Here is a 21,763-nt window from a genome sequence, read left to right as displayed (position 1 = left end):
GAGTGAAGCATACAGTATATTGCCTGAGGGGAAAATAAAACTCTTTGCATGTGTTGCTTTAATATTAAAGAAATTGTTATGTGCAGCAAATCTCAGTATGCTCTGTAGTGTATAAAATCATGAGAGGAATAGATCGCTTGGACACAGAGTGGGGGATTTGAGAACCAAATTTCTTCTCTTTTTTTTACCTATGTCGTTGGTACCTATATGTACCATGGGGTGGGCTGAGTATGTTCATGGTGGTTGATGAGATGTCACTCAAATGAGGATGCCCTGGATGATGCTTAACTCTTTTAGTGTCTGCTAGGTAGAGAATGATCTTTCATATACTTTGCATATGATTTCAGTGGTGGGAAGTCTTTGGAGAGTTGCTGAAACAATCATAATATTTGATCTAGTGGTGGTAGCATTGTGGCTGGTCCAATTGAGAATCTGGTCACTATTGATCTCTAGACATTCACGGTGCAGGACTCTGACCTTCAGGAATTATGTAATCAAATGTTTGTAAAATAACCTCATAATAATAAGCACCATCCTCTTTTATTAGAGATTATATGTTAGAGTATATTTCATTATTTAGTAACGTGATGATACCCTTGATCCAGGCACCAGTTTTCCTATTAGAGATGCACATCATGGAAACAGGCCCATCGGCCCATCTTGTCCCTGCTGAAGTAAATGTACATAAATGCTACAAAGCAGTGAAAGAAAAAAGACTGCAAAAAATGAAACTTTAATGGTATTGCGTTGCCAAGGTAGAATTAGAGTTGGAAAGGTTGGTTCAAGAACCTGATGGTTGAAGGAAAGTAACTGTTCCTGAACCTGCCTAGTGTGGGACTTCAGGCTTGTGCACCACCTGCTTGATGATAGCCATGAGATCGGAATGTGGGCAGAGTGGCCTTTTATCCTGGAGACCACTTTCATGCTCATCGTGCACTTTTTGCATTTTTACCCTCTCGCCTTAAACTATCAGGTGGGTGGAGATCGGGCACGTGCCATCAGGGTAGGCAAGGTAGGCACTGCCTACCCTGACTAAAATTATGACATGATAATCATTAAATATAAATAGTAAAGGCATGGGAGAATTATGCCTATCTAAGAGATCGATCTCTTAGGTAGGCATAATTCTCCGTGCCTTTCAACCACAGCACTTGTAACACGGGAAGGTCTGTGCAGCCCACGTGCCGTCTGCATTGCCTGAATCCGTCAATTTCAAGCGTATCTGAAGGCAGCTGAAATTCTGCCTTTGCGCTACTGTGCATGCGCAGCGCAAGTTACTTGGTGGGTTTTTCAAATATGGATTGTCATTATCTGAAGGGTATGTTAGGAAGCAAAGAGAGAAGAGTGGAGTTAATGCATCTATACCGTGGTAAGTACATCTCTTGGTACTTTATGTTTTTAAATACTGTATTTCCCAGGGTGGGTGGGGGGAAGAGCTCCTTTCACAGTGTTTGAGGAGTCTGGCCCGGGGTAAAGTTGCGGGGAGGGCAGGAGCGTTGTGAAGGAGGGGATCGGTGCCAGTAACCCACTTGCGACGCTCAGGCACGGAGCCACCGAGTGAATTAGCTCGGGTGGTTGCCGCAATGCTCCAGGCACTGGCCGCCACTTCTGAGGAAGGAAGCAGCTCGGGTGACTGCGAGTGGCCGCCGGGACCAGACAGCAGAACCGGCTGCCATGTCAGCCCCTTTTTCTGGTCTCCACTCACCTCTGGCAGTGTTCTCCGTCTGAACACCTCTCTTGCCGCTCGCCGGCTGGCTTCCCGCCAATCCTTAAATTCCGACAGCGCGCTCAAGGGACCAATTGAGGTTACTCGGCTGTGGGAATTTAAGGATGTGCAGGAAGCAACTGACATGAGTGAAGCCGGTGAGCGGCAGGTGAGAGGTGTTCAGACGGAGAGCACTGCTAGAGGTGAGCGGGCCGGCAGAAGGCGCTGAAGTGGCAGCCGATATTGCTGTTGGGTCCCGGCGGCTGCTCGCAGTCACCCGAGCTGCTTCCCTCCCCGGAAGCGGTGGCCAGTTCTGCTGTCTGATATGATCTCCGACCCCCTCCTTCTCAACATCCTGCCCTCCCCGCATCTTTAACCCCTGGCACAGACTCTCCACACGCTGTGAAAGGAACTCTCCCTCCAATTGGATCATTGAATTAGTATTGTCATTCAATAAGATGACAACTGATTCAACGTCACAGTGTGCTCCCGTTTTTCCCACCATCTCTCCACCTGCCTTCATCCTCCGTCCCCCACCTATTCAGTAATTTAAAAATGAAGGAGATTTAGAAGGCTTGGGCAAATTGAATTGTTACTTAGTTTATTTTTAAGGAGTGAACAATCTGCGCATGCGCGGTTTAAGATTTTTTTTTAAAGCCGCCTGCCTACCTTGAGTAATTACTCACGGCACGTGCCTGGTGGAGATGGTGACAAAGGCAAGAGGCGGAAAGGTAACAAAAGGATGTCAGATAAGGAAATAAATGAAATGTAAAGCTGCAGGGAGGTGGGTGAAAGTGGATGTGGAAGGGGAAAGGTGGGATAAAAGGAAATTGGGAATTCTGAAGGGAGAGAGATCAGCAGAAGGAAGAGGGAAAGGAACAGGGTGACAACTGGTGGGGAAATATGAGTGCTCGTGGGGTGGGGATTTTAAAAAAAGAGAAAGGAGGTGTGGGGGGGAATTTGGCTTGAATAAGATAATTCAATGTTAATATCCAAACAGAATATTTCTATCACCAATTCCATCAGTATGAAGAAGTATCCTGACCTGAAACATGATCTGTCCTTTTCTCTGTAGATGCTGCCTGACCCACTGAGTTCTTCCAGCAAAGATAGACACACAATGCTAGAGTAACTTAGTTGGTCAGGCGGCATCTCTTGCCAAAAGGAAAAGGTAAAGTTTTGGGTTGAGGCCCTTCACACTCATTTGGACTCGTAGTTCTTCCAGCACTTTTTTTGCTCAAGATTCCAGTACCTGCAGTCTCTTGTTTACTTTTTTTCTCCTTGCAATTCAAATCCTCCAATCCTGGTAATATCATTGTGAATCTTTTAGAGTCATAGTCAAAGAGTGAAACAGGCCCTTCGTCCCAACATGTCCCAGCTACACTAGTCCCACCTACCCACGTTTGGTCCATATCCCTCCAAATCTGTTCTATCCATGTACCTGTGTAACTGTTTCTTAAATGTTGGGACAATCCCTGCCTCAACGACCTCCTCTGGCAGCTTGTTGCATTCACACACCATCCTTTGTGTTAAAAGGTACCTCTCAGATTTCTCTTAAATCTTTTCTCGTCACCTTAAACCTGTGTCCTCTGGTCCTCGATTCACCTACTCTGGGCATTCTTCTCATGATTTTATACAGACTTCTTTGCTTAACAAAATCCTTTCTATAGTAAAGTGAGAACAACTGTACACAATATTACAAGTGTGGTCTCACCAACGTCTTGTACAGCTTTATCATGGCATCCAAGCTGTTGACTCTCTCCGCTGCTGTCCCGTCAATGAAGACTGGTTCATGGATCCCTGACTTTCTCTTTCTGAGTTCAACAATCTGGTCCTTGCAGACAAGGAACAGCAGATGCTAGAATCCTGCGTAGAACACAAAGTTTAGGTCTGAGCAGGTTAGGCACCATTTCTGGAAGATATTGATGGGTGACGCATCAGATTGGGACCAGTTGTCAGATTGACTGTATTGGAGAAAAAAATGGAAAAAAGGTGAGGGTGTGACAAAACCTAGCAAGTGATAAGTGGATACAGGGAAGGTGGTGGGGGTGTTTTTGATTGGCACATCGATGGACAAAGGCTAGAGATAAAAAAGGGTGACAAGGAGACAAAAATTAGTTGATGAGAGAAGTGGAGTGAAATTCCAGAGATGGGGATACAGGGCTCGAAATTAACGGTTGCCCAGGTACCATTGACCACTCAAAGCGCCGCCGGGCAACCTAAGCACAGAGTCATTTTGCCCGGCTTGGCAACCAGATATGGTTTGTACCGAAGATAGACACAAAAAACTGGAGTAACTCCGCGGGTCATGCAGCATCTCTGGAGAAAAGGAACGCGATGTTTTGTGACGGCTGTATTGCGTGGGAAAGATACTAGGTGCGGGTTGACGAAGGGTCGCAGCGAATGATGGGCCCCGCACAGCGACTCCATCTCCTCCTCCTCCTGCACCCCGCACGCCCTGATAGCAGCCGCTGCTTGCAAACCTGCTAACGGAGCACTTTCAAAACAAACCCTCCCGTACGCCGAGACCGGGAGTAGGGAGGGAGATAGAGGACTCGGTGTGCGGGTGTGTTTTTTTTTTTAAAAGCGGTTATCGCTGTTAGCGGGTTTGCAAGCAGCGGCCGCTATCAGGGAGGATGAGGAGGAGATGGAGCCGCTGTCGTGGCTGCTACTGTGCGGGACCCGTCATTCGCTCCGACACTTCTGAAGCAGCTGCACCATAGTTCCTTTAGCTATGGGATCTTTGAGCTGTACCGCTCGGCCCCGCACCTTGCTGTTGGCTGGCGGAGGAGGGAGGGAGGTGGTGTCGAGGAGTTCCCAACAGCCAAGGCAGCGGGGCAATATTGTCTGACGAGCGCTGACCCTCCTTCCTCCCCACCTCTCCACCCCCTTTTCTCTCTCTCTCTCTCTCTCTCTCTCGTATGCCCCCCCCTCCTTATCCTGGGACTCATCTCCATCCCACACTGATCCCCATTCCTGCCTCTATTCAGTCCTCACTGACATCCCATGTGCTCCCCTCCCCATCTCTTCCCCCCCCCCCCCCCCCATCCATCCTACCCCCAATTCACCCTGTACTTACCCCCCCCCCCATCCTGCACCCTCCCATCCATCCTGCACTTCCACCCACTGTTTCCTGCATTCCCATCCTGTACTGATCCCCCATCCCTGCACTAATCCATCCCTGTACTGATAATCATCCCGTACTGACCTACCCTCCATTTACCCTGCACCTTCCCCTCATTCATCCTGTAGTGATCCTCCATTCATCCTGCACAGAACCTCCGAACCACACCTACTGATCCTCCCCCCCCCCCCCCCCCCCCCCCCCCCATCCTGCGCTGACCCCCCCCCCCCCCCCCCATCAATCCTGTACTGATCCTCCCATTCAAGAAGAATGGGGGGAACAGTCTGAAGAAGGGTCTCGACCGGAAACGTTGCCCATTTCCTTCACTCCATAGATGCTGCCTCACCCGCTGAGTTTCTCCAGCACTTTTGTCTACTCCCCCCCCCCCCCCCATCCATCCCGTACTGAACCCCCTCATTCAATACCACTGACATCCCCCGTGCTGTAACCTCACAATTTTACTTACTCCAACCAACACGTACTAATTCACATGCCTCAATCCATCCATTCGCACCGACTGCTCCCCCCCCACCCCGCCATCTATTCACCCCGCACTGATTCACACACACACCCCTCCCTGACCCTATTGTCCTGGGAATGTCTTCAGAGCGAACATTGACTATGTTTGATAATGGAATGCAATCAAATGTGTTTTAATTCCCAATGTTAATAGTTTTAATCTATAAAGATGGATTAATTATATTGTGAACACGTGAAACATTAAAACCGCAGTGTTCGATTGTCACTGCTACCGTTGACACGTTATTACAGAATTTATTTTAACGGCAAATCAATGCTCTTAATATGGAGTTTCAGTACTGTAGTTATTTAATGAGCAACATTCACAACTATACGTACGCATATATGTTACCATGGTCCAGGATTTATTGACACAGGTTGATCATACGCTGAATAATCCAACGACATTTTTGTTTGGAGTGGATAGAACTAATAGAAATTGCATTAATTGCAATGTGTAAAAAGAGTTGAGATACTGTCTTATAATTTTGCTGCATATCATTGTGGGATGTATCATGTCTTGATTGATGAATGTTTAGTTTGTGACTTTATTTGAAGCAGAAATAATATGTGAATGCTTCTTTGAGTATAATTCCGAATGGTAACTACGCACTTCGTCTGAACACATTATCGCACGCGTCATGCAAGCCATCTTAAATGACCACCTAAACTGTTTTTTGGCAACCTGAAAAGCTGCCAAGGTTGCCCGGCTGGCAACAGGAAAAAAAAGTTAAGCGAGAGCCCTGTAGGTGGAAGAGGCCTGGGGACAATCTCATCCCTGAGCAAGATCAAGGACCAATCTGCTCCTTGGTCTTGTTGATGTTGAGAGCACCATTGTTATTCTGGCACATCTCGATCTGATTATCAGTTTCCTTTCTGTATTTTGACATATTACCTGCTATTTGTCCAATAACAGTGGTATCGTTAGCAAATTTAAAGATGGTGGTGAAGCTATATATGGATACAGTCATGAATGTAGAAAGAGTAGAGCAGGGGACTAAGCATACAGCCTTGAGGTGCTCCTGTGTTGATGGTTGATGAGGAGAAATGTTATTGCCAATTGTATTGATTGATCTGCTGATGAGGAAGTTGCGGATTCAGTTGCAAGGGTTGAGCAGAGACCCAAGTTCACAAGTTTGATAGGCTTGGAGAGGATAATGGTGTTGAAAGCTGAGCTGTAGTTGATGCAAGTGTTCTTATTGTCTAAGTGCTCCAGTATAGACTGGAGAGCTAGGGAGATTGCATCCTCTGTTGATCTGTTGCGGCAGTAGGTGAATTGTAGTAGGTCCATCCTTACTAAGGTAGGAGTTCATAAGTCATAACCATCCTCTCAAAGCTTGTTCATCACCATGGATGTTCGTGCCGCCAGTCAGTAGGGAATTATGTCATTGTCATAGCCATCCAGCAGGGGAATAGGTCCGTTGGCCCAACCTGTCCGTCCAGACCAAGATGCCCCATCTACGCTAGTCCCACCTGCCTGTGTTTGGCACATATCCCTCCTAAACCTTCCTATCCATGTACCTGTCAAAATGTATTTTAAAATGTTGTTATAGTACCTGCCTCAACTGCCTCCTCTTGCGGCTTGTTCCACATGCCTACCACCCTCTGCATGAAAAATGTTGCTCATTCTATGCCCATTTTCCCCAGTTTTTCTAGATCCTGTTGTAAATGTAAGACTACATTTTTCATTCTCCACTATGTCACCAATTTTGTCAGTTGCAAAGGTAATAATTGGTAAACTGCTAATTTACTGATTGCTTGATACATTTTGCCATTATTATTTATTCCTTTTTTTCACATTTTCTTTGCCATGTAGTTCCACAATCTTGGACTTATTCATGTTCCCAATTTTCAGTGCTCATCCTTAATGTGCCTTGGCAGCACAGGCGGTGTGCCTGGGAATTCTGTGCCTAAATGTCATCTTTAAACTACTTACAAACTGACCAAATTTATGGTTACTTTTTCTATTGAGGTTTCAAGGTCAGTTTATTGTCACGTACAAATTAAGGTGCAGTGAAATTTTGGTGACTTGCCATTCTGTAAAGCACCTTGGCACAATTTTTACTCGGTTCCAAACAAGCTATAAATGCACATGAAATTACTATATTCTCAATGAGGTATCCAAGTTGTTGGTGATTTGAGAAGAGAGAAATTCCATGGATATTTTTTCAGAAGTTCAGAACTGCAGGGGTGTGGTGTTAGGGGCTGGTAAGATTTCAGCATATTCAGCGGTTTAAAACTAGATGAGGATGAATTTCACCTTTAACTTGTGAATCTTTGGATTTATTTACACAAGGAATTGGTTTTAAAAAAAAATGGAGTTGGGGCCAAAGATCAGATTAGTCGCCATTTAAATTAAAAAAAGAAAAAAAAAGAGTAGGCTCTAGACGCCATGACTGAGCTGAGATGCGAATAAATGAATTCCCAGCTAGAAGTAACTTTTCCTACAAAACAATTAAAATTATATTTAAAATTTATTATAGAAATGCATGGTACAATTGATAGTCTGCTGCCATTAAATCAAAGTCCTTAAACCTGAGAACTAAAGTTCAGACGGAACCATTTTGAATCAGTTGTGGTATATTTTCAATGAGGCATTAAAATCTGAGGTGACACGAGAAACTGCAGATGCTGGAATCTAGACTAAAACACACACAATACTGGAGGAACTTGGCAGATCAGGCAACATCTATGGAGGGAATGGTAGGGTAACATTTTGGGTTGGAATGCTTCAGATTGACTAGAATAGGTGGAAAGTTGGAAAAGAGAGGTGGGGACCAGACAAAGCCTGGTAAGTGATAGTTAGGAACAGGGACAATCGTTTTAATTCCTATTCCCATACTAACCAGTCCTTGGCTGCTTCCATTGTCAAAGTAAGCCGTTTAACAGCTGCAAACAGCACTCACACCCTGTTCCTTTTCCCTGTCTGCTGCTGCTATCTCTCCCCCCCCCCCCCCCCCCCCACCCCCCCCGAGTTTCCATCCATCCATATATCTCCCAACTGGCCTTACATTTCATTCCTCTCCTCATCTGATACCTTTTTTCATTTTTACATCACTTTCACCACCTATCTGCCAATCAAGCTTCCTTTCACCTGTGCCTAAGGCTAAGTTTTGTATTGCCCCCCCACCTCTTCTCCCTGCTTTCTCTCCAGCTTCTCCTCCCCCCCCCCCCCCCCCCCCCTCTTCTCCCCCCCCCCCCCCCCCCCCCCCCCCCCGAGTTTCCATCCACCCACCGCCCCCCTGTCTGAAGTAGGGTCCAGACTCAAAACATTGTTCATTCCTTCCACAGACCTGCCTGACCCGCTGAGTTACTCCAATACTTTGTTTTGCATTAATCTGAGACATCTGCCCTCTTTGTATGTAGCTTGTCTGTTATTCCTGCATGGGGGTTATCCACCTCTGCTGTTTTTCTCCCCCCCCCCCCCCCCCCCCCCCCCCCCCCCCATCAATCTCAAAGATGTAAATGCATGTTAGTAGGTTAATTGGATATGGTTAATTGTACCTTGCGTTTGGCTGTGCGATATAATCAAGTGGGGTTGATGGGAATGCGGGGAGTATAAAAATGGGATTAGTGTAAATTATTATGCCTGATGATCGGAGGCGATTTGGAGGGCAGAAGGATTGATGTAGCTGCAAAATAGTTGCCAGTCATGTAAAACTGGATTGTGTACAAAATTTCTTCAGAGTAGGTGAATCCCTGGAATTCTCTGCCCTTGACTGAGGTGATGGTAAGTTTATTAGATATACTTCAGGTGAAGATAAATAATCATTTGAAACATCAAAGAATTGAGGGTTATGGTATTAGTGGAGACCAGCGTAGATCAGTCATGAGTACATTGGATGATGCAACAGGGTTGAGGGCCTGGTGGCCTGCTCCAGTCATCCAGTGCTGAATGTCTCTCAAACAATCACACTTAAGTGTCTTCTATTGATTTTTGCATACATAAATGTGTGTGACTTGGAAGCCAAAGGCAGAGATTCTAATAGTGAATTGCTCTTTTGGACATAAGGTAAAATGCAGTGAGTATCTTGGTTTACAGATTGTGGTGAGAGTGCTAGAATAGATCATTGTCAGCTAGGAGAAGGTAACAACAAGCAAACAGATAAAATGTAAACAAGGACCATCAGACTAGTCGGAGAACTGGGAAGGGGGGAGTTTAATATTGCCGTACACTTACAAAAACACAGAAGGCCTTTTAGGCCATCGGGTTTTATCCAGCTCTCTTCAGAGCAATATCATCAAACAAATCCCCCTCATTTCCATGTTAACCTGCAAATGTTCTGTCATGCATGCCTATCAACCTCCCATTATCTACAATTAAGATTTATTTACAGGAGCTAATTAATCTACCAGCATGTTTTGGGGATGTGGGGGGAAATTGGAGCTGCTTGTCAAAACCACATTATCTTGTGGGAGACATTTCACCCTCACAGCCAGCACCCAATCTAAGAGTCTAATCTTGACCATTGGAGCTGGAAATCAGCTATGTAAAATCTAACAATCTGATTTTATCTGATGCAAACTCCTTCAGGTCCCACCTCAAATTCCTGTCTATCAACTATGCTTATTATATCCTCTAGCATATTCATAAAACATTATGTTTATCAAACCAGTTCAATATGATTTTTAGATTAAACTTATCTAAATGATAAGCTATTTATCTTAATTGATTGTAGGTCCCAGTATCTTGCTAATATAGACAGATAGACACTAAATGCTGGAGTAACTCAGCATTTAGTGCTGGAGTAACTCAGCATGCTGACAGGCAACATCAGACTAGTCGGAGAACTGGGAACTCCTATAATATCGGCGAGACCAAGTGCAGACTTACCAATCATTTTGCTGAACACCTCAATGTCCTCATTCTTCAGGGAACGGGGATTCCCCTCCACCATAGATGAGGCTCGCACCAGGGTCTCTTCCATACCCCGCAACACTGCTCTCTCCCCATCCCCGCACTCGCAACAAGGGCAGAGTCCCCCTAGTCCTCACCTTTCACCCCACCAGCCGTCACATACAACAGATAATCCTACGTCATTTCCACCACCTCCAACGTGACCCCACCACTCGCAACATCTTCCCATCTCCCCCAATGTCTGCCTTCTGCAAAGACCGCTCCCTCCGCAACTCCCTTGACAATTCTTCCCTTCCCTCCCATACAACCCCCTCCCCGGGCACTTTCCGTTGCAACCGCAAGAAATGCAACACCTGTCCCTTTACCTCCCCCCTTGACTCCATTCAAAGACCCAAGCAGTCGTTCCAGGTGCGACAGAGGTTCACCTGTATCTCCAACCTCATCTACTGCATCAGCTGCTCTAGATGTCAGCTGATCTACATCGGTGAGACTAAGCGGAAGTTGGGCGATCGTTTCGCCGAACACCTCCGCTCGGTCCGCAAGAACCTAACTGACCTCCCGGTGGCTCAGCACTTCAACTCCCCCTCCCTTTCCCAATCCGACCTCTCTTTCCTAGGTCTCCTCCATTGCCAGAGTGAGCAACACCGGAAATTGGAGGAACAGCACCTCATATTCTGCTTGGGGAGCCTGCATCCGGCGGGCATGAACATTGAATTCTCCCAATTTTGTTAGCCCTTGATGTCTCCTCCCCTTCCTTAGCCCTCGAGCTGTCTCCTCCCAGCCCTCGGGCTCCTCCTCCTCCCTTTTTCCTTCCTACTCCCAGCCACCCCCTATCAGTCTGAAGAAGGGTTTCGGCCCGAAACGTTACCTATCTCCTTCGCTCCATAGATGCTGCTGCACCTGCTGAGTTTCTCCAGCATTTTTGTGTACCTCCTTGACTAAACCTACTTGATCTCCCGGTTCCTCAACACATTAACTCTCCCTCCTATTCCTACACTGACCTTTCTGCCCTGGGCTGCCTCCATTGTCAGGGAGAGGCTCAGCGCAAATTGGAGGAACAACATCTCATAATTTGTTTGGGCAGCTTACACCCCAGTGGTATGAATATTGACTTCTCTAACTTGTAAACTTTGCCTTCCCCCTCTCTCCATCCCTCCTCCCTTCCCAGTTCTCTGACGTAGTCAGAGTCTGATGGTCCTCATTTACATTTTATCAGTTTGCTTGTTACCTTCTAGGTAACAATGATCTATTCTACATTTTCATTGGTCTCTATCTCCTATGTCTTCTTTTCACATCTTATATTTCCTTATTTCTGTATCTCCCTCTCGGATACATCCGGAAGTTGCAGGCGAGCCTGGCAGCTGTGGCTCGCCTGCAGTCCGTCAATTTTTTTCTTTTTTTTGTTTTTGTATTCGTTTGTCTGTTTTAGTTAAAGTTAGTTAAATTTAGTTTATTAGGCTGTGTATGTGTGGGGGGGGGGAGAAATTAATTTTTTTTTAATCCCTTCCTTCGGGGGGATGCAACTTTTTCTTGTTGTGTCTTCCGTATCCGTCTGTGCTGAGACCTAATGGCGGAGCTTGCGGCCTCGGGGTTCTGGCGGCGGACCCGACTTGGAGCTGTGGTGATGTTCCGGCGGTGGACCCGACTTGGAGCTGTTGCGGCGTTCCAGCGGCAGCGGACCCAACTTTGGAGCTGTGGCGCCGTTCTGGAGTTCCGGCGGCAGACCCGATTTCGGAGGCACGGCCGCGGGCCCAGTGGATGACATCGTCGGGAGCTCGCAGGTCACAGGTTGGTTACCTGTTTTTCCGGAGCTCCTGCAACAACAGCTTCGTCCGCTGGACTGGAGACAGCAGCTTCGACCACCCCGGGCCGCGGAGTTTGAACCAGCCCGTTCGCGGAGCACGGTTGAGCCACGGGACTGACTTGCCATCACCCGGTGGGGTCACAGCATCAGAGGTCTGGATCGCCTCAGCACAGAGTGAGAACAAGGAGGGAAGAGGCAAAGACTTTAAGACGTTTGACTTCCATCACAGTGAGGAGGTGCCTGGTGGATGTTAAATTTGTGTTTATTGTGTGTTTCTGTTATTTTTATTATATGTATGACTGCAAGGCAATGACATTTTGTTCAGACCGAAAGGTCTGAATGACAATAAAGGATATTTTGACTTTAACTTTGACGGGTCTGAAGAAGGGTCTCGACCCGAAACTGCACCAGAGAGATGCTGTCTGTCCTGCTGAGTTTATCCAGCATTTTGGTTCCTCCTAGGTTCAGGTGTTTGGTTGGGATTATGAAATGAAGGGGGAGCTATAACCAGCATCTGCAGACCTACCTTTAATTACCTTGCTTAACCCTGCTGTCCATCTTGTTTAAAAAAAAAACACATTTGCCGTCTTCCAGTTATCCAGTGCTTTGCATGTGGCAAGTGAATGTTTAATTACCTCCAAAGTTCCAGCAAATCTCTTCTCATACGGCCTGCTAAACATCTAATGCCTCCTTTTTTAAATCTTAACCTACATGAATTTCCCCATCTTAAATGAAATCTCCAACTCCAACTGCTTCTTGGTGAATATGAATGAACAATATTCATGTAAGATCTTGCCCATGTCCTCTGGCTCCACAATCAGTTTTTCAATGGGTCCACAATGGGCCATACTATTTGCCTGGTTCCCTTCTTGTCCTTAATATACTTAATCTTATCTGTGGTACTTCATGGTGCATCTTTTCTCTCCTTATTTTCTTAAGCATTACATACTCAATATTTTAGTGCTCTATGTATACTACAGACATCTATCCTTGACATACAGGGTTCCTTGGACATGCCATTTTAGCCCTTCACCCTGACTGGAAGATATCATATGACAGGTCCTGTCTAATGATATCAAAAGTGGCTTTCCCCCAATTGGGACAGTTAGTTTTCGAACTATTCAAATACCCTTTCAGTAATTAAATTGAAATATACTGAGTTATTATTACTATCCCCAAAGTGTTAACTGCGCATCAATTAACAGCTCCATCCATTCTAATCCTTTCACATCATTTTCCAATGTTCTATAGATTCAGGATCAGTTCCTTTGGATTGGAGGGTAGCTAATGTTATCCCACTTTTTAAGAAAGGCGGGAGAGAGACAACGGAATTAGACAAGTTAGTTTGACCGGTGGTGAGGAAGATGCTGGAGACAATCATAAAAGATGAAATAACATTTGGATAGCAGTAACAGGATCAGTCCAGTCAGCATGCATTTATGAAGAGGAAATCATTCTTGATTAATCTTCCGAATTTTTTTGAGGATGTAACTAGGAAATTGGACAAGTGAGAGCCAGTGGATGTAGGGTACCTGGACTTTCAGAAAGCATTTGATAGAATAGAATAGCCTTTTATTTGTCATTCAGACCGAAGTCTGAACGAAATTTAAGCATACATACAATAAAAAACAACAATAAACACATATTAACAAAAGTCTTAGGTCTGCAGTCTCTTCCCTCCTCTTCTCCCTCTGCCTCCGGAGCCTCGAGGTCGCCAGCTCCGCGCCTCAGCGCCGACGGAGGCAGAGAAGGGGAATACGACAGAAAAGTCGCATTCCCCCGCAGGGAGAGACTGCACACCCCGTTTCCCCCCCCCCCCCCCCCCCCCCAAAAACACCACTAAAAAGCCAAAAAACTAGACTAACCAAACAACACAAAAAACACAAAACAAACAGGACTGCCGATGAGCCACTGCAGCCAGAGCTGCGGCGCCACTTCCGATAAGGTCCCTCGTGGGAGATTACTGGGCAAAATTAGGGCGCATAGTATTGAGAGTAGAGTGCTGACATGGTTAGAAAATTGGTTGACAAACAAGAAACAGAGTTGAGATTAACGGGTTCCTTTCAGAATGGCAGGCAGGGTACTGCAAGGCTCGGTGCTGGGACCGCAGCTATTTTACAATATACATCAATGATTTAGATGGAGGAATTCAGAGTAACTTTAGCAAATTTGCAGATGACACAAAGCTGGATGGCAGTGTGAACTGTGAAGAGGATTCTATGAGGATGCAGGGTGACTTGGACAGGCTGGGTGAGTGGGCAGATGCATGGCAGATGAAGTTTAATGCGGATAAATGATAGGTTATCCACTTTGGTGGCAAAAACAGGAATGCAGATTACTATCTAAATGGCGTCAAGTTGCGAAAAGTCCTTCTGCAGTTGTACAGAACCCTAGTGAGACCACACCTGGAGTATTGTGTGCAGTTCTCCATATATGAATCCATAAGGTATCCTCAATGTACCATCCAAGGCATCCACTTTCTTCAAATATTTCAAATTTTACAGCATTTGCATTTAATTTTAATAGATAACACTGCATGATTGGCAGCTCAGTCCTAGAAACTTGTTCATCCAATACATTTGTAATTGCTGACACATGCTTCATCTGTATGTTTTTAATTATTTTCAAGACTATTGGTGAATCTCACGGTTAACTATACAAGCCTGCAAGATACTGCTCTCTTCCAATAATGGACAGCTAAACGATCTCAATCAATAGATCAGGCCCAAGCTCTGCAGTCCTTGCACATACGTTCATAAGTAATAGGAGCAGAGTCAGGCCATTTGGCACATCATGTCTACTCCACCTTTCAATCATGACTGATCTATCTTCCCCTCTCAATCCCATTCTTCTGCCTTCTCCTCATAACTCCTGACATCCGTACTCATCAAGAATCCATCTATCTGGCTTAATAATATCAATCGACTTGGCCTCCACAGCCTTCTGTGGCACAGAATTCCACAGATTCACCACCTTCTGGCCAAACAAATTCCTCCATCTTCCAACAGGAATGTCCTTTTATTCTGAGGCCATGTCCGAGATCTCCCGTTATTGGGAACATCTCCACATCCACTCTATCCAGGCCTTTTACTATTTAGTAAGTTTCAATAAGGGGTCCCCTCATCCTTCTAAACTCCAGTGAGTAGAGCCCCAGTGCCACCAAATGCTCATCAACTGCTAACCCACTCATACCTGGGATTATTCTTGTAAAGCTCCTCTGGACCCTCTCCAGCACCAACACATCCTTCTGCAGATATGCGGCCAATTAAATTGCTCACAATACTCCAAATACGGCCTTATAAAGCCTCAGCATTACATCAATCCTTTTTGTCATTGTTTTATCGTCGTTGACCATGTTTTCTGCTGTCTTCCTGCTTTGCGTCTGGAGTTCACTTAATCTCCTTGTTTCTCTTGTTCTCTCTTTTGCTGCTAATTTGGCCTCTTATATTTATCTCCTTGTGGCTTTGGTGTTTACTTTTTGCTTTGTGGTTTGTTACATATGTTGCTAGAGCTCTCAATAATTGGCTGTCTGGATAAATTGAAGTGTGATTTGAATGTGCACGTTTGATGATCCAGTGTAATAGTGCTTCCTGTGACCCATAGATAGAAGAACAGCATCTCATTCCACTTGGGTAGCTTACAACCCAACGATATGAACATTGAATTCTCCAATTTTCACCACACTCCCTCTCTGCAACTTATTGCAACAAAGATATTGAAGATCAGTAACCAATAACATTATACAATTTGCCATCTGTAAAAAAATTACTCACTGATTCTGCATTGACAGCATACCCGTAACCTATGACCTCCATCACCAAATAAAGTTCTGGCTTTCTCTCTACAGAGGTGGCGATACCACCATTTTAACCTTTTACTTTCAACTTTAACAGTTTTTTTAAAGTAATTGTTGCCTTGATGCATCGTATCGCAGACATTTCTCCCTCTCTACAAATAACTCAGTTGTTTAGGTCAAATTTTTTTTAAGAGTCAAGGGTTTTTTTTTTAAAGAGTCAAGAGTGTTTTATTGTCATGTCCCAAAATGGAACAATGAAATTCTTACATGCAGCAGTAGCAGCAGCACAACGGGTTTGTAAACACAGTGCTCAATAATAACACCAACTTTTACCGATGCACCATACAACGCATTTCATCAGGATGCATCACGGCTTGGTTGGAGAGCAGCTCCATCCTCGAAGACCACAAGAACTTGACGCAGCCCAGACCATCACACAAACGAACCTTCTTTCTGTTGACTCCATTTATACATCATGCTGCCTCAGCAAGGCTAGCAGCGTAATGAAGGACGTTGCACCCTGCCGCTCTTTCTCCCCTCTCCCATTGGGCAAAAGGTATAGAAGTGTGAAAACTCTCACCACCATATTAGAGGACAGTTTCTTCTCAGCTGTTATCAGGCAACTGAATCATCCTACCACAACTGGGGAACAGTCCTGAACTACTATCTACCTCATTGGTGACACTCGGGCTATCTTTGATCGGACTTTACCTTGCACTAAACGTTATTCCCTTATGTATCTAGACACTATAAATGGCTCAATTGTAATCATGTATTGTCTTTCCACTTGGGTTAGCACACAACAAAAGCTTTTGACTACTTCGGTACATGTAACAAAAACTAAACTAAATATGGGTATAGATTGTGCATTCTTTTATCACAATCTGCTTTTCTACTTCTGGTTATTGTTCCTTGACCCAAATACAGTTATAACAGACCATGGTTTAGTTTAATAATTTAGTTTACAGGTACAGTGAAACATTTTTGTTGTGTGCTGTCCAGTCAGTGCAAAGACTGTACAAGATTACAATCAAGCCATCCATAGTGTCCAGATACAGGATAAAGGAAATAACGTGTAGTGCTAGCTAAAGTCAGATTTAAAGATAGTCTGAGGATCTCCATTGAGGTAGATGATAACTTGGGACTGTTTTCTAGTTGGTGATAAGATGGTGTCCATTATTGCCTATGACAATGCAAGGGTTTAATCCCCCATTTACATCACTGCCTGAGCACTGGGTCAGAATCCTTGAGCCCAGTGGGACCTCTCTTGCCACACGAACCACAGCGGCCCAAGAAGGCCACCCCCCACCACCCTGTCTGGCACTGCTGGGGAATGGCAATAACTGCTGCCCCGTTGCTGATTCCCACATTCGGAGATTGAGAGCAAAATGGGGGGGTCTGGGTCGTTGGGAAGGTGTAAGGAAACCCTGCCCTAATCTAAGTGAGACTCCCATGACCAACTGCTTGCCTGAAGTTCAGGGTGAAAGAACATTGATCTTAAACGTTAACTCAGTTTCTCCTTTCAAACACGCTGCCTATCCTGCTGAATGTACAAAGTTCTTTTTAACAGCTAAGAATGTATTTTTAAAGACTTTGTTACATTGTTTAATAAAGATGAGTGTAATTCGAAGCAAATGCTTGTCAATTTCAGTGACCTCCACAGTGTAACTAGCAGCCTGTGTTCTTAAAGACACAATGGTGTCTGATTACAGCATTGGTGCTCTGTCCGCTATAACATAACTCCGTTATAAAGGAGTCCGTAATAATGAGGGTGGACTGTACATTGACGCTAGGTCTCCCTCCATGATAACTGTGAAACCTACTGAGTATTTTGATTCCTTGCATGTCACAAAGTGCATGAAGGCAGCCAAGATTTGTTGGTGGTCCCAAGAGTAGGAAAAGCAAGTTGTGCATCGTCTGTGGTTGGTCCTGAGCCAAAAGGTCGACTGTGGATTTCCTTCCACAAATGCTGCTTGACCTGCTGAGTTCCTCCAAAAGATGGGTTGATGCAAATTCTAACATCTACAGACTCTTGTCTTCAGCAAAAACCCAAGTGTTGTGAGATATGGAGAAAAATTTAGGAGAATGTGGGCATGATCAATCTGTATAATGTATATCATGGAATACATAACTGTACAGCATAAGAACTGGCCCTTATATCCACCATGTCTACACTAACCACAATACAAAATTAAACAAATGCCGTTGACCTTCACAAGGGCCAAATACCTTTAGTCCTTGCTTGTCTTATCTTTATCTGTGTGCTGCATGGCAAGACAGATTTCACTACTCCAATTGGTGTACGTGACAAATAAATGTCCTTTGTCCTTTAATCATGTGTCTTAAATGTTATTAATTTATCTACTTTTTACCTCCTCTCATGCCATGATTGAGATGGCTTCCAGTCTGTATATATTTAAAACAAATAGTCTTGCAAATCTTCTTTTAACCTTTCCCCCTCTCAGCTAAAATATATGGCCTCAAGCATGAATGAATGAATACGTTTATTGGCCATGTATTCACACAAGGAAAATATTTCAAGTGCTCATCAGATATTACATTATATGCTTCCATTTTGTTTTCCCAATGTTTTTTATCAAAAATCTTAATCTCACAATTTAAATTATCAAATGATCAAGCATTAACTTGCATTTGTAGAATAATTTATTCCAACTACACCATCAGCCCAACTCGTCCATGCCTTGCCTTGGTCTCATTTGCCCTTGGTTGGCTTACATCCCTCTAAACCTTTCCAATTCATGTTCTGTCCACGTGTATTGAAATGCTGTTACAGTACTTGCTTCAAATGGTAAAAATGTGATACTTCTGCAGACACTTAATGTTACTTATGGCACTTAATTACAGTAGAAATCTTAATTCTGTGACACTTAATTACAATAGAAATCATAACTACTTTTGTACAATATTTCAAAAGATATTTTCAAATAACAATTTAATGCTTGTTTTTAGTCGATACTTTGCTCAATATTCCATGGAATAAGGGATTTTATGAAGTCAACTTGTTTACATAAAGAATGTTATTTTGAAATAGATATGGTGGAAAATATCTTGTTCCTGTTATGCATTATGGTAAAACAGCCACTGTGCAATAACGTTTCCTGGTAAGTTGAATAAATATCAATTTTCTTTTGAATATTGTTGTTGAGTGGAGCCTTAACATTTCTTAATTTAAAGAGATTTATTTTTATGTTTGTCTACATGTATTATCCTCCATCAGCTTTTCACTACACCATACCCCATGTTTACCCTTTTTTTTTTCTAATTTTATGCACAGCACATGCTCTGAAATTTGGGGACTGAGTACACCTGGTACAGTAGATCAGTGGGATACAACAGGCCTTTACAGCTTTCCTGAGCAAACCAGGTGAATATACAGTCACTACAAGCTCTTCTTCCACAAAGTGGGATGTTGGGATTAACTGATTGGTGTTGGTCATTTAAGAATTGTCAATGTTTACATTCACTCTTGGTGTCTTTTGGTGGATTTTTTAAAAAAATGCAGAAAAGTGGTGGTTGAAATATGGAGGTCCATCAACAGCTGAAAAGTGGGTAGTAAACCTGTTGATTTTCTTTCCAGATGCAGATGTGCCTGTATGTAGGATTTTTATTTTTTAACTCTGTATGAAAATCTTTTAGTTTATATGCCAATATTAAGTGTAACTGTTTTTATAATGGGCTAAATTTATTGGCAAGTTCTGCATGACTTTCTGTTAACTTCAGATTAACTTTCAAACAATGTTTGCTGAACATTCTTTATTTTGATTAATGGGAATGTATAGGTATAACAATGGACAAACTCAGTTTTTACATACTATTGGATATGTTGTGAGTTATGGGTAAATTTGCCAGTTGGGGAATTCTGTGTAATTGAGATTTTAAATTTTGCTTGAGTGCTTAAGATTTTGATAGTTAATTGTATTCCAAGCTGAAAGTTTTAACAGTGTTCCTTTTTTGGCTTCTGAATTTAACATTTGGTTCTTTATGCTCATGGTGCAATTTGATAAATTTTGGCATGGGTTCAAAATTATTCCTTGATAAATTTCTAAACATGAACCTCTATTTAGTTGGCCCATATGATGCATCTGCTTATGAGTGGATGTTTAGTTTATTGTCACGTGTACCATGGTACAGTGAAAAACTTTTGAGAAAAAATAAGGAACTCGCTGTGCGTAGTGTACCTGCATAAGTGTATGATTGCTAATTGATCTGAAATTATAATTATCTACAAATAAGTTCCTTAAATGCAAGGAAGGAAAACGTGTCTTTGTGGAGAAACATCCTCTATAGCTCATTTTATTGAAGGACCTGGAATGTTTGGACATTTGAGGATGTAAATCTTATGTCCGTTGTTGATATGCTGATCAGCCATTCTTGAATTATCATTGAGCAAACTAGTTTAATTGATAAGAAAATCAATTCAAAAAATATATGTCTATAGTTGCAAAGTAAAACTCATGCCTTTAAACTTATCTAGCTCATATAAAGTAGCAAGAAAATGTTCTTGCATTGTCCATGCTCAACGTCAATTCTGCCCTTAATTTACAGGAGGGATATTAAAGAACTATTTTTTGGATTGGCATCTAATTACTTATTTTAATGACTATAATTTATTATCATCTGCACTGATTGACTTTGAACACTTTGGTTTGTAGCTCAGATTAAATTTTGAGTAACACATTGATATTACTTGCACTTTGTTTCTTTTAACCCCACTCCCTCTACATCAGTTTTCAATTGACTTTTGTTTTGTAAGCCTAGTGAACATCCATATTTATTAATCAACATCTGTGACCAATTGTTTCCAGATGGTGGCAGTCTTTAAAGGGATTTGTAGAGAAAATCACCAGGATGTTGGAATGAGATGGAATGTTTTGGTTATGAGTAGATTTTAGAAAGGCTGGGTTTGTTTTCCTTGGAGTAGTGGAGGCTGAGGAAGGACAGATAGAGGTATGCAAACATAAGAGGCATAGGATAGATGCTAAGAAACCTTTCCTATGGCAGAGGTGTTTTAAGATCAGAAGCCGTAAGTTTAAGGTGATGAGTAAGTGGCTGTGAGAGGTCTGAGAGAATTGTTGTCACCCAGAGGATGGTTGCAATCTGGATCACACTGCCTGAGAAAGTGGTGGAGGCAGGCAATCTGTCCACATTTATGGAAACATTTGGACAAGACTTGAATTGCAAAGGCCAATGATTAGACTGTTGCTGTATATGACTACATGATGTACAATATCTAATTGAGCAAAACGCAAAGTGCTGGAGTCACTCGGCAGCTCAGACAGCATTGGGGAGGGAATGAACAGTCAACATTGGGTCCCTTCTTCAGTCTGATTGAAGTTGGGGTGGAGATGGGGGGGGGGGTGAGAAAGTTGGAGAAGTGGTGAGATGAGACTAGGCCTGGCAAGTGATACGTGCCAAAGGTAAGTGGGGTGTGGTTGGATTGCCTGGTGGGTGGAGTAAGCGACAAAGGCTAGAGGTAAAAAGGATGAGGTTGTTAGATAAGGAGAGAAGGAATGAAATGAAAGGAGAGGTGTGGGTGGACGGAAAAGAAGGATGATAAAAAGGAAATGGGAGATTTGGAGATGGGAAATGAGTAAGATGAGAAAGTTGCAGGGTGACTTGGGAGGGAGAAGAGTTTGAAGGTGGGAAAAAATGCACTCTGGTATATGGAACAGACGACATAGTTGAGGCAGGTACTATAGCGACTTTTAGAGTGAACCTCTGTCTCACCTGGAAGGGCTGCTGAGGCCCTCAATGGAAGGGAGAGAGGAGATGTAGGAACGAACAGGTGTTATATCTCCTCTGTTTGCATGGGAAAGTACCCGGAGAGGGTGCGGAATGGTTGGGGAAGAATGAGTAAACCATTGAGTTGCGGAGGGAGTGCTCTGGAAATGAGTGGGGACGTGAAGAAGTGACTAGTGGCGGAATCACCTTGAAGG

General features: G+C 43.7%; 1 protein-coding gene across 3 annotated transcripts in view; it reads left to right on the top strand.

Annotated features, from left to right (window-relative positions):
- The window catches only part of smad2 (SMAD family member 2), a 93,842-nt gene that overhangs the window by 16,882 nt on the left and 55,197 nt on the right, over positions 1-21,763 (top strand). For 2 of the 3 annotated variants that reach the window (XM_055658638.1, XM_055658724.1), the window contains one exon: positions 19,102-19,191. The exons of the other annotated variant lie outside the window; for it this stretch is intronic. In XM_055658638.1, coding sequence (XP_055514613.1) covers positions 19,102-19,191 — 90 coding nt within the window. The remainder of the gene's footprint in view (positions 1-19,101; positions 19,192-21,763) is intronic. 3 annotated transcript variants of the gene reach the window in all.

This window comes from Leucoraja erinacea, chromosome 1 (genome assembly GCF_028641065.1).
Source record: "Leucoraja erinacea ecotype New England chromosome 1, Leri_hhj_1, whole genome shotgun sequence".
NCBI classification, from domain to species: Eukaryota; Metazoa; Chordata; class Chondrichthyes; order Rajiformes; family Rajidae; genus Leucoraja; species Leucoraja erinaceus.
This window is presented reverse-complemented; position numbering and strand designations above follow the sequence as displayed.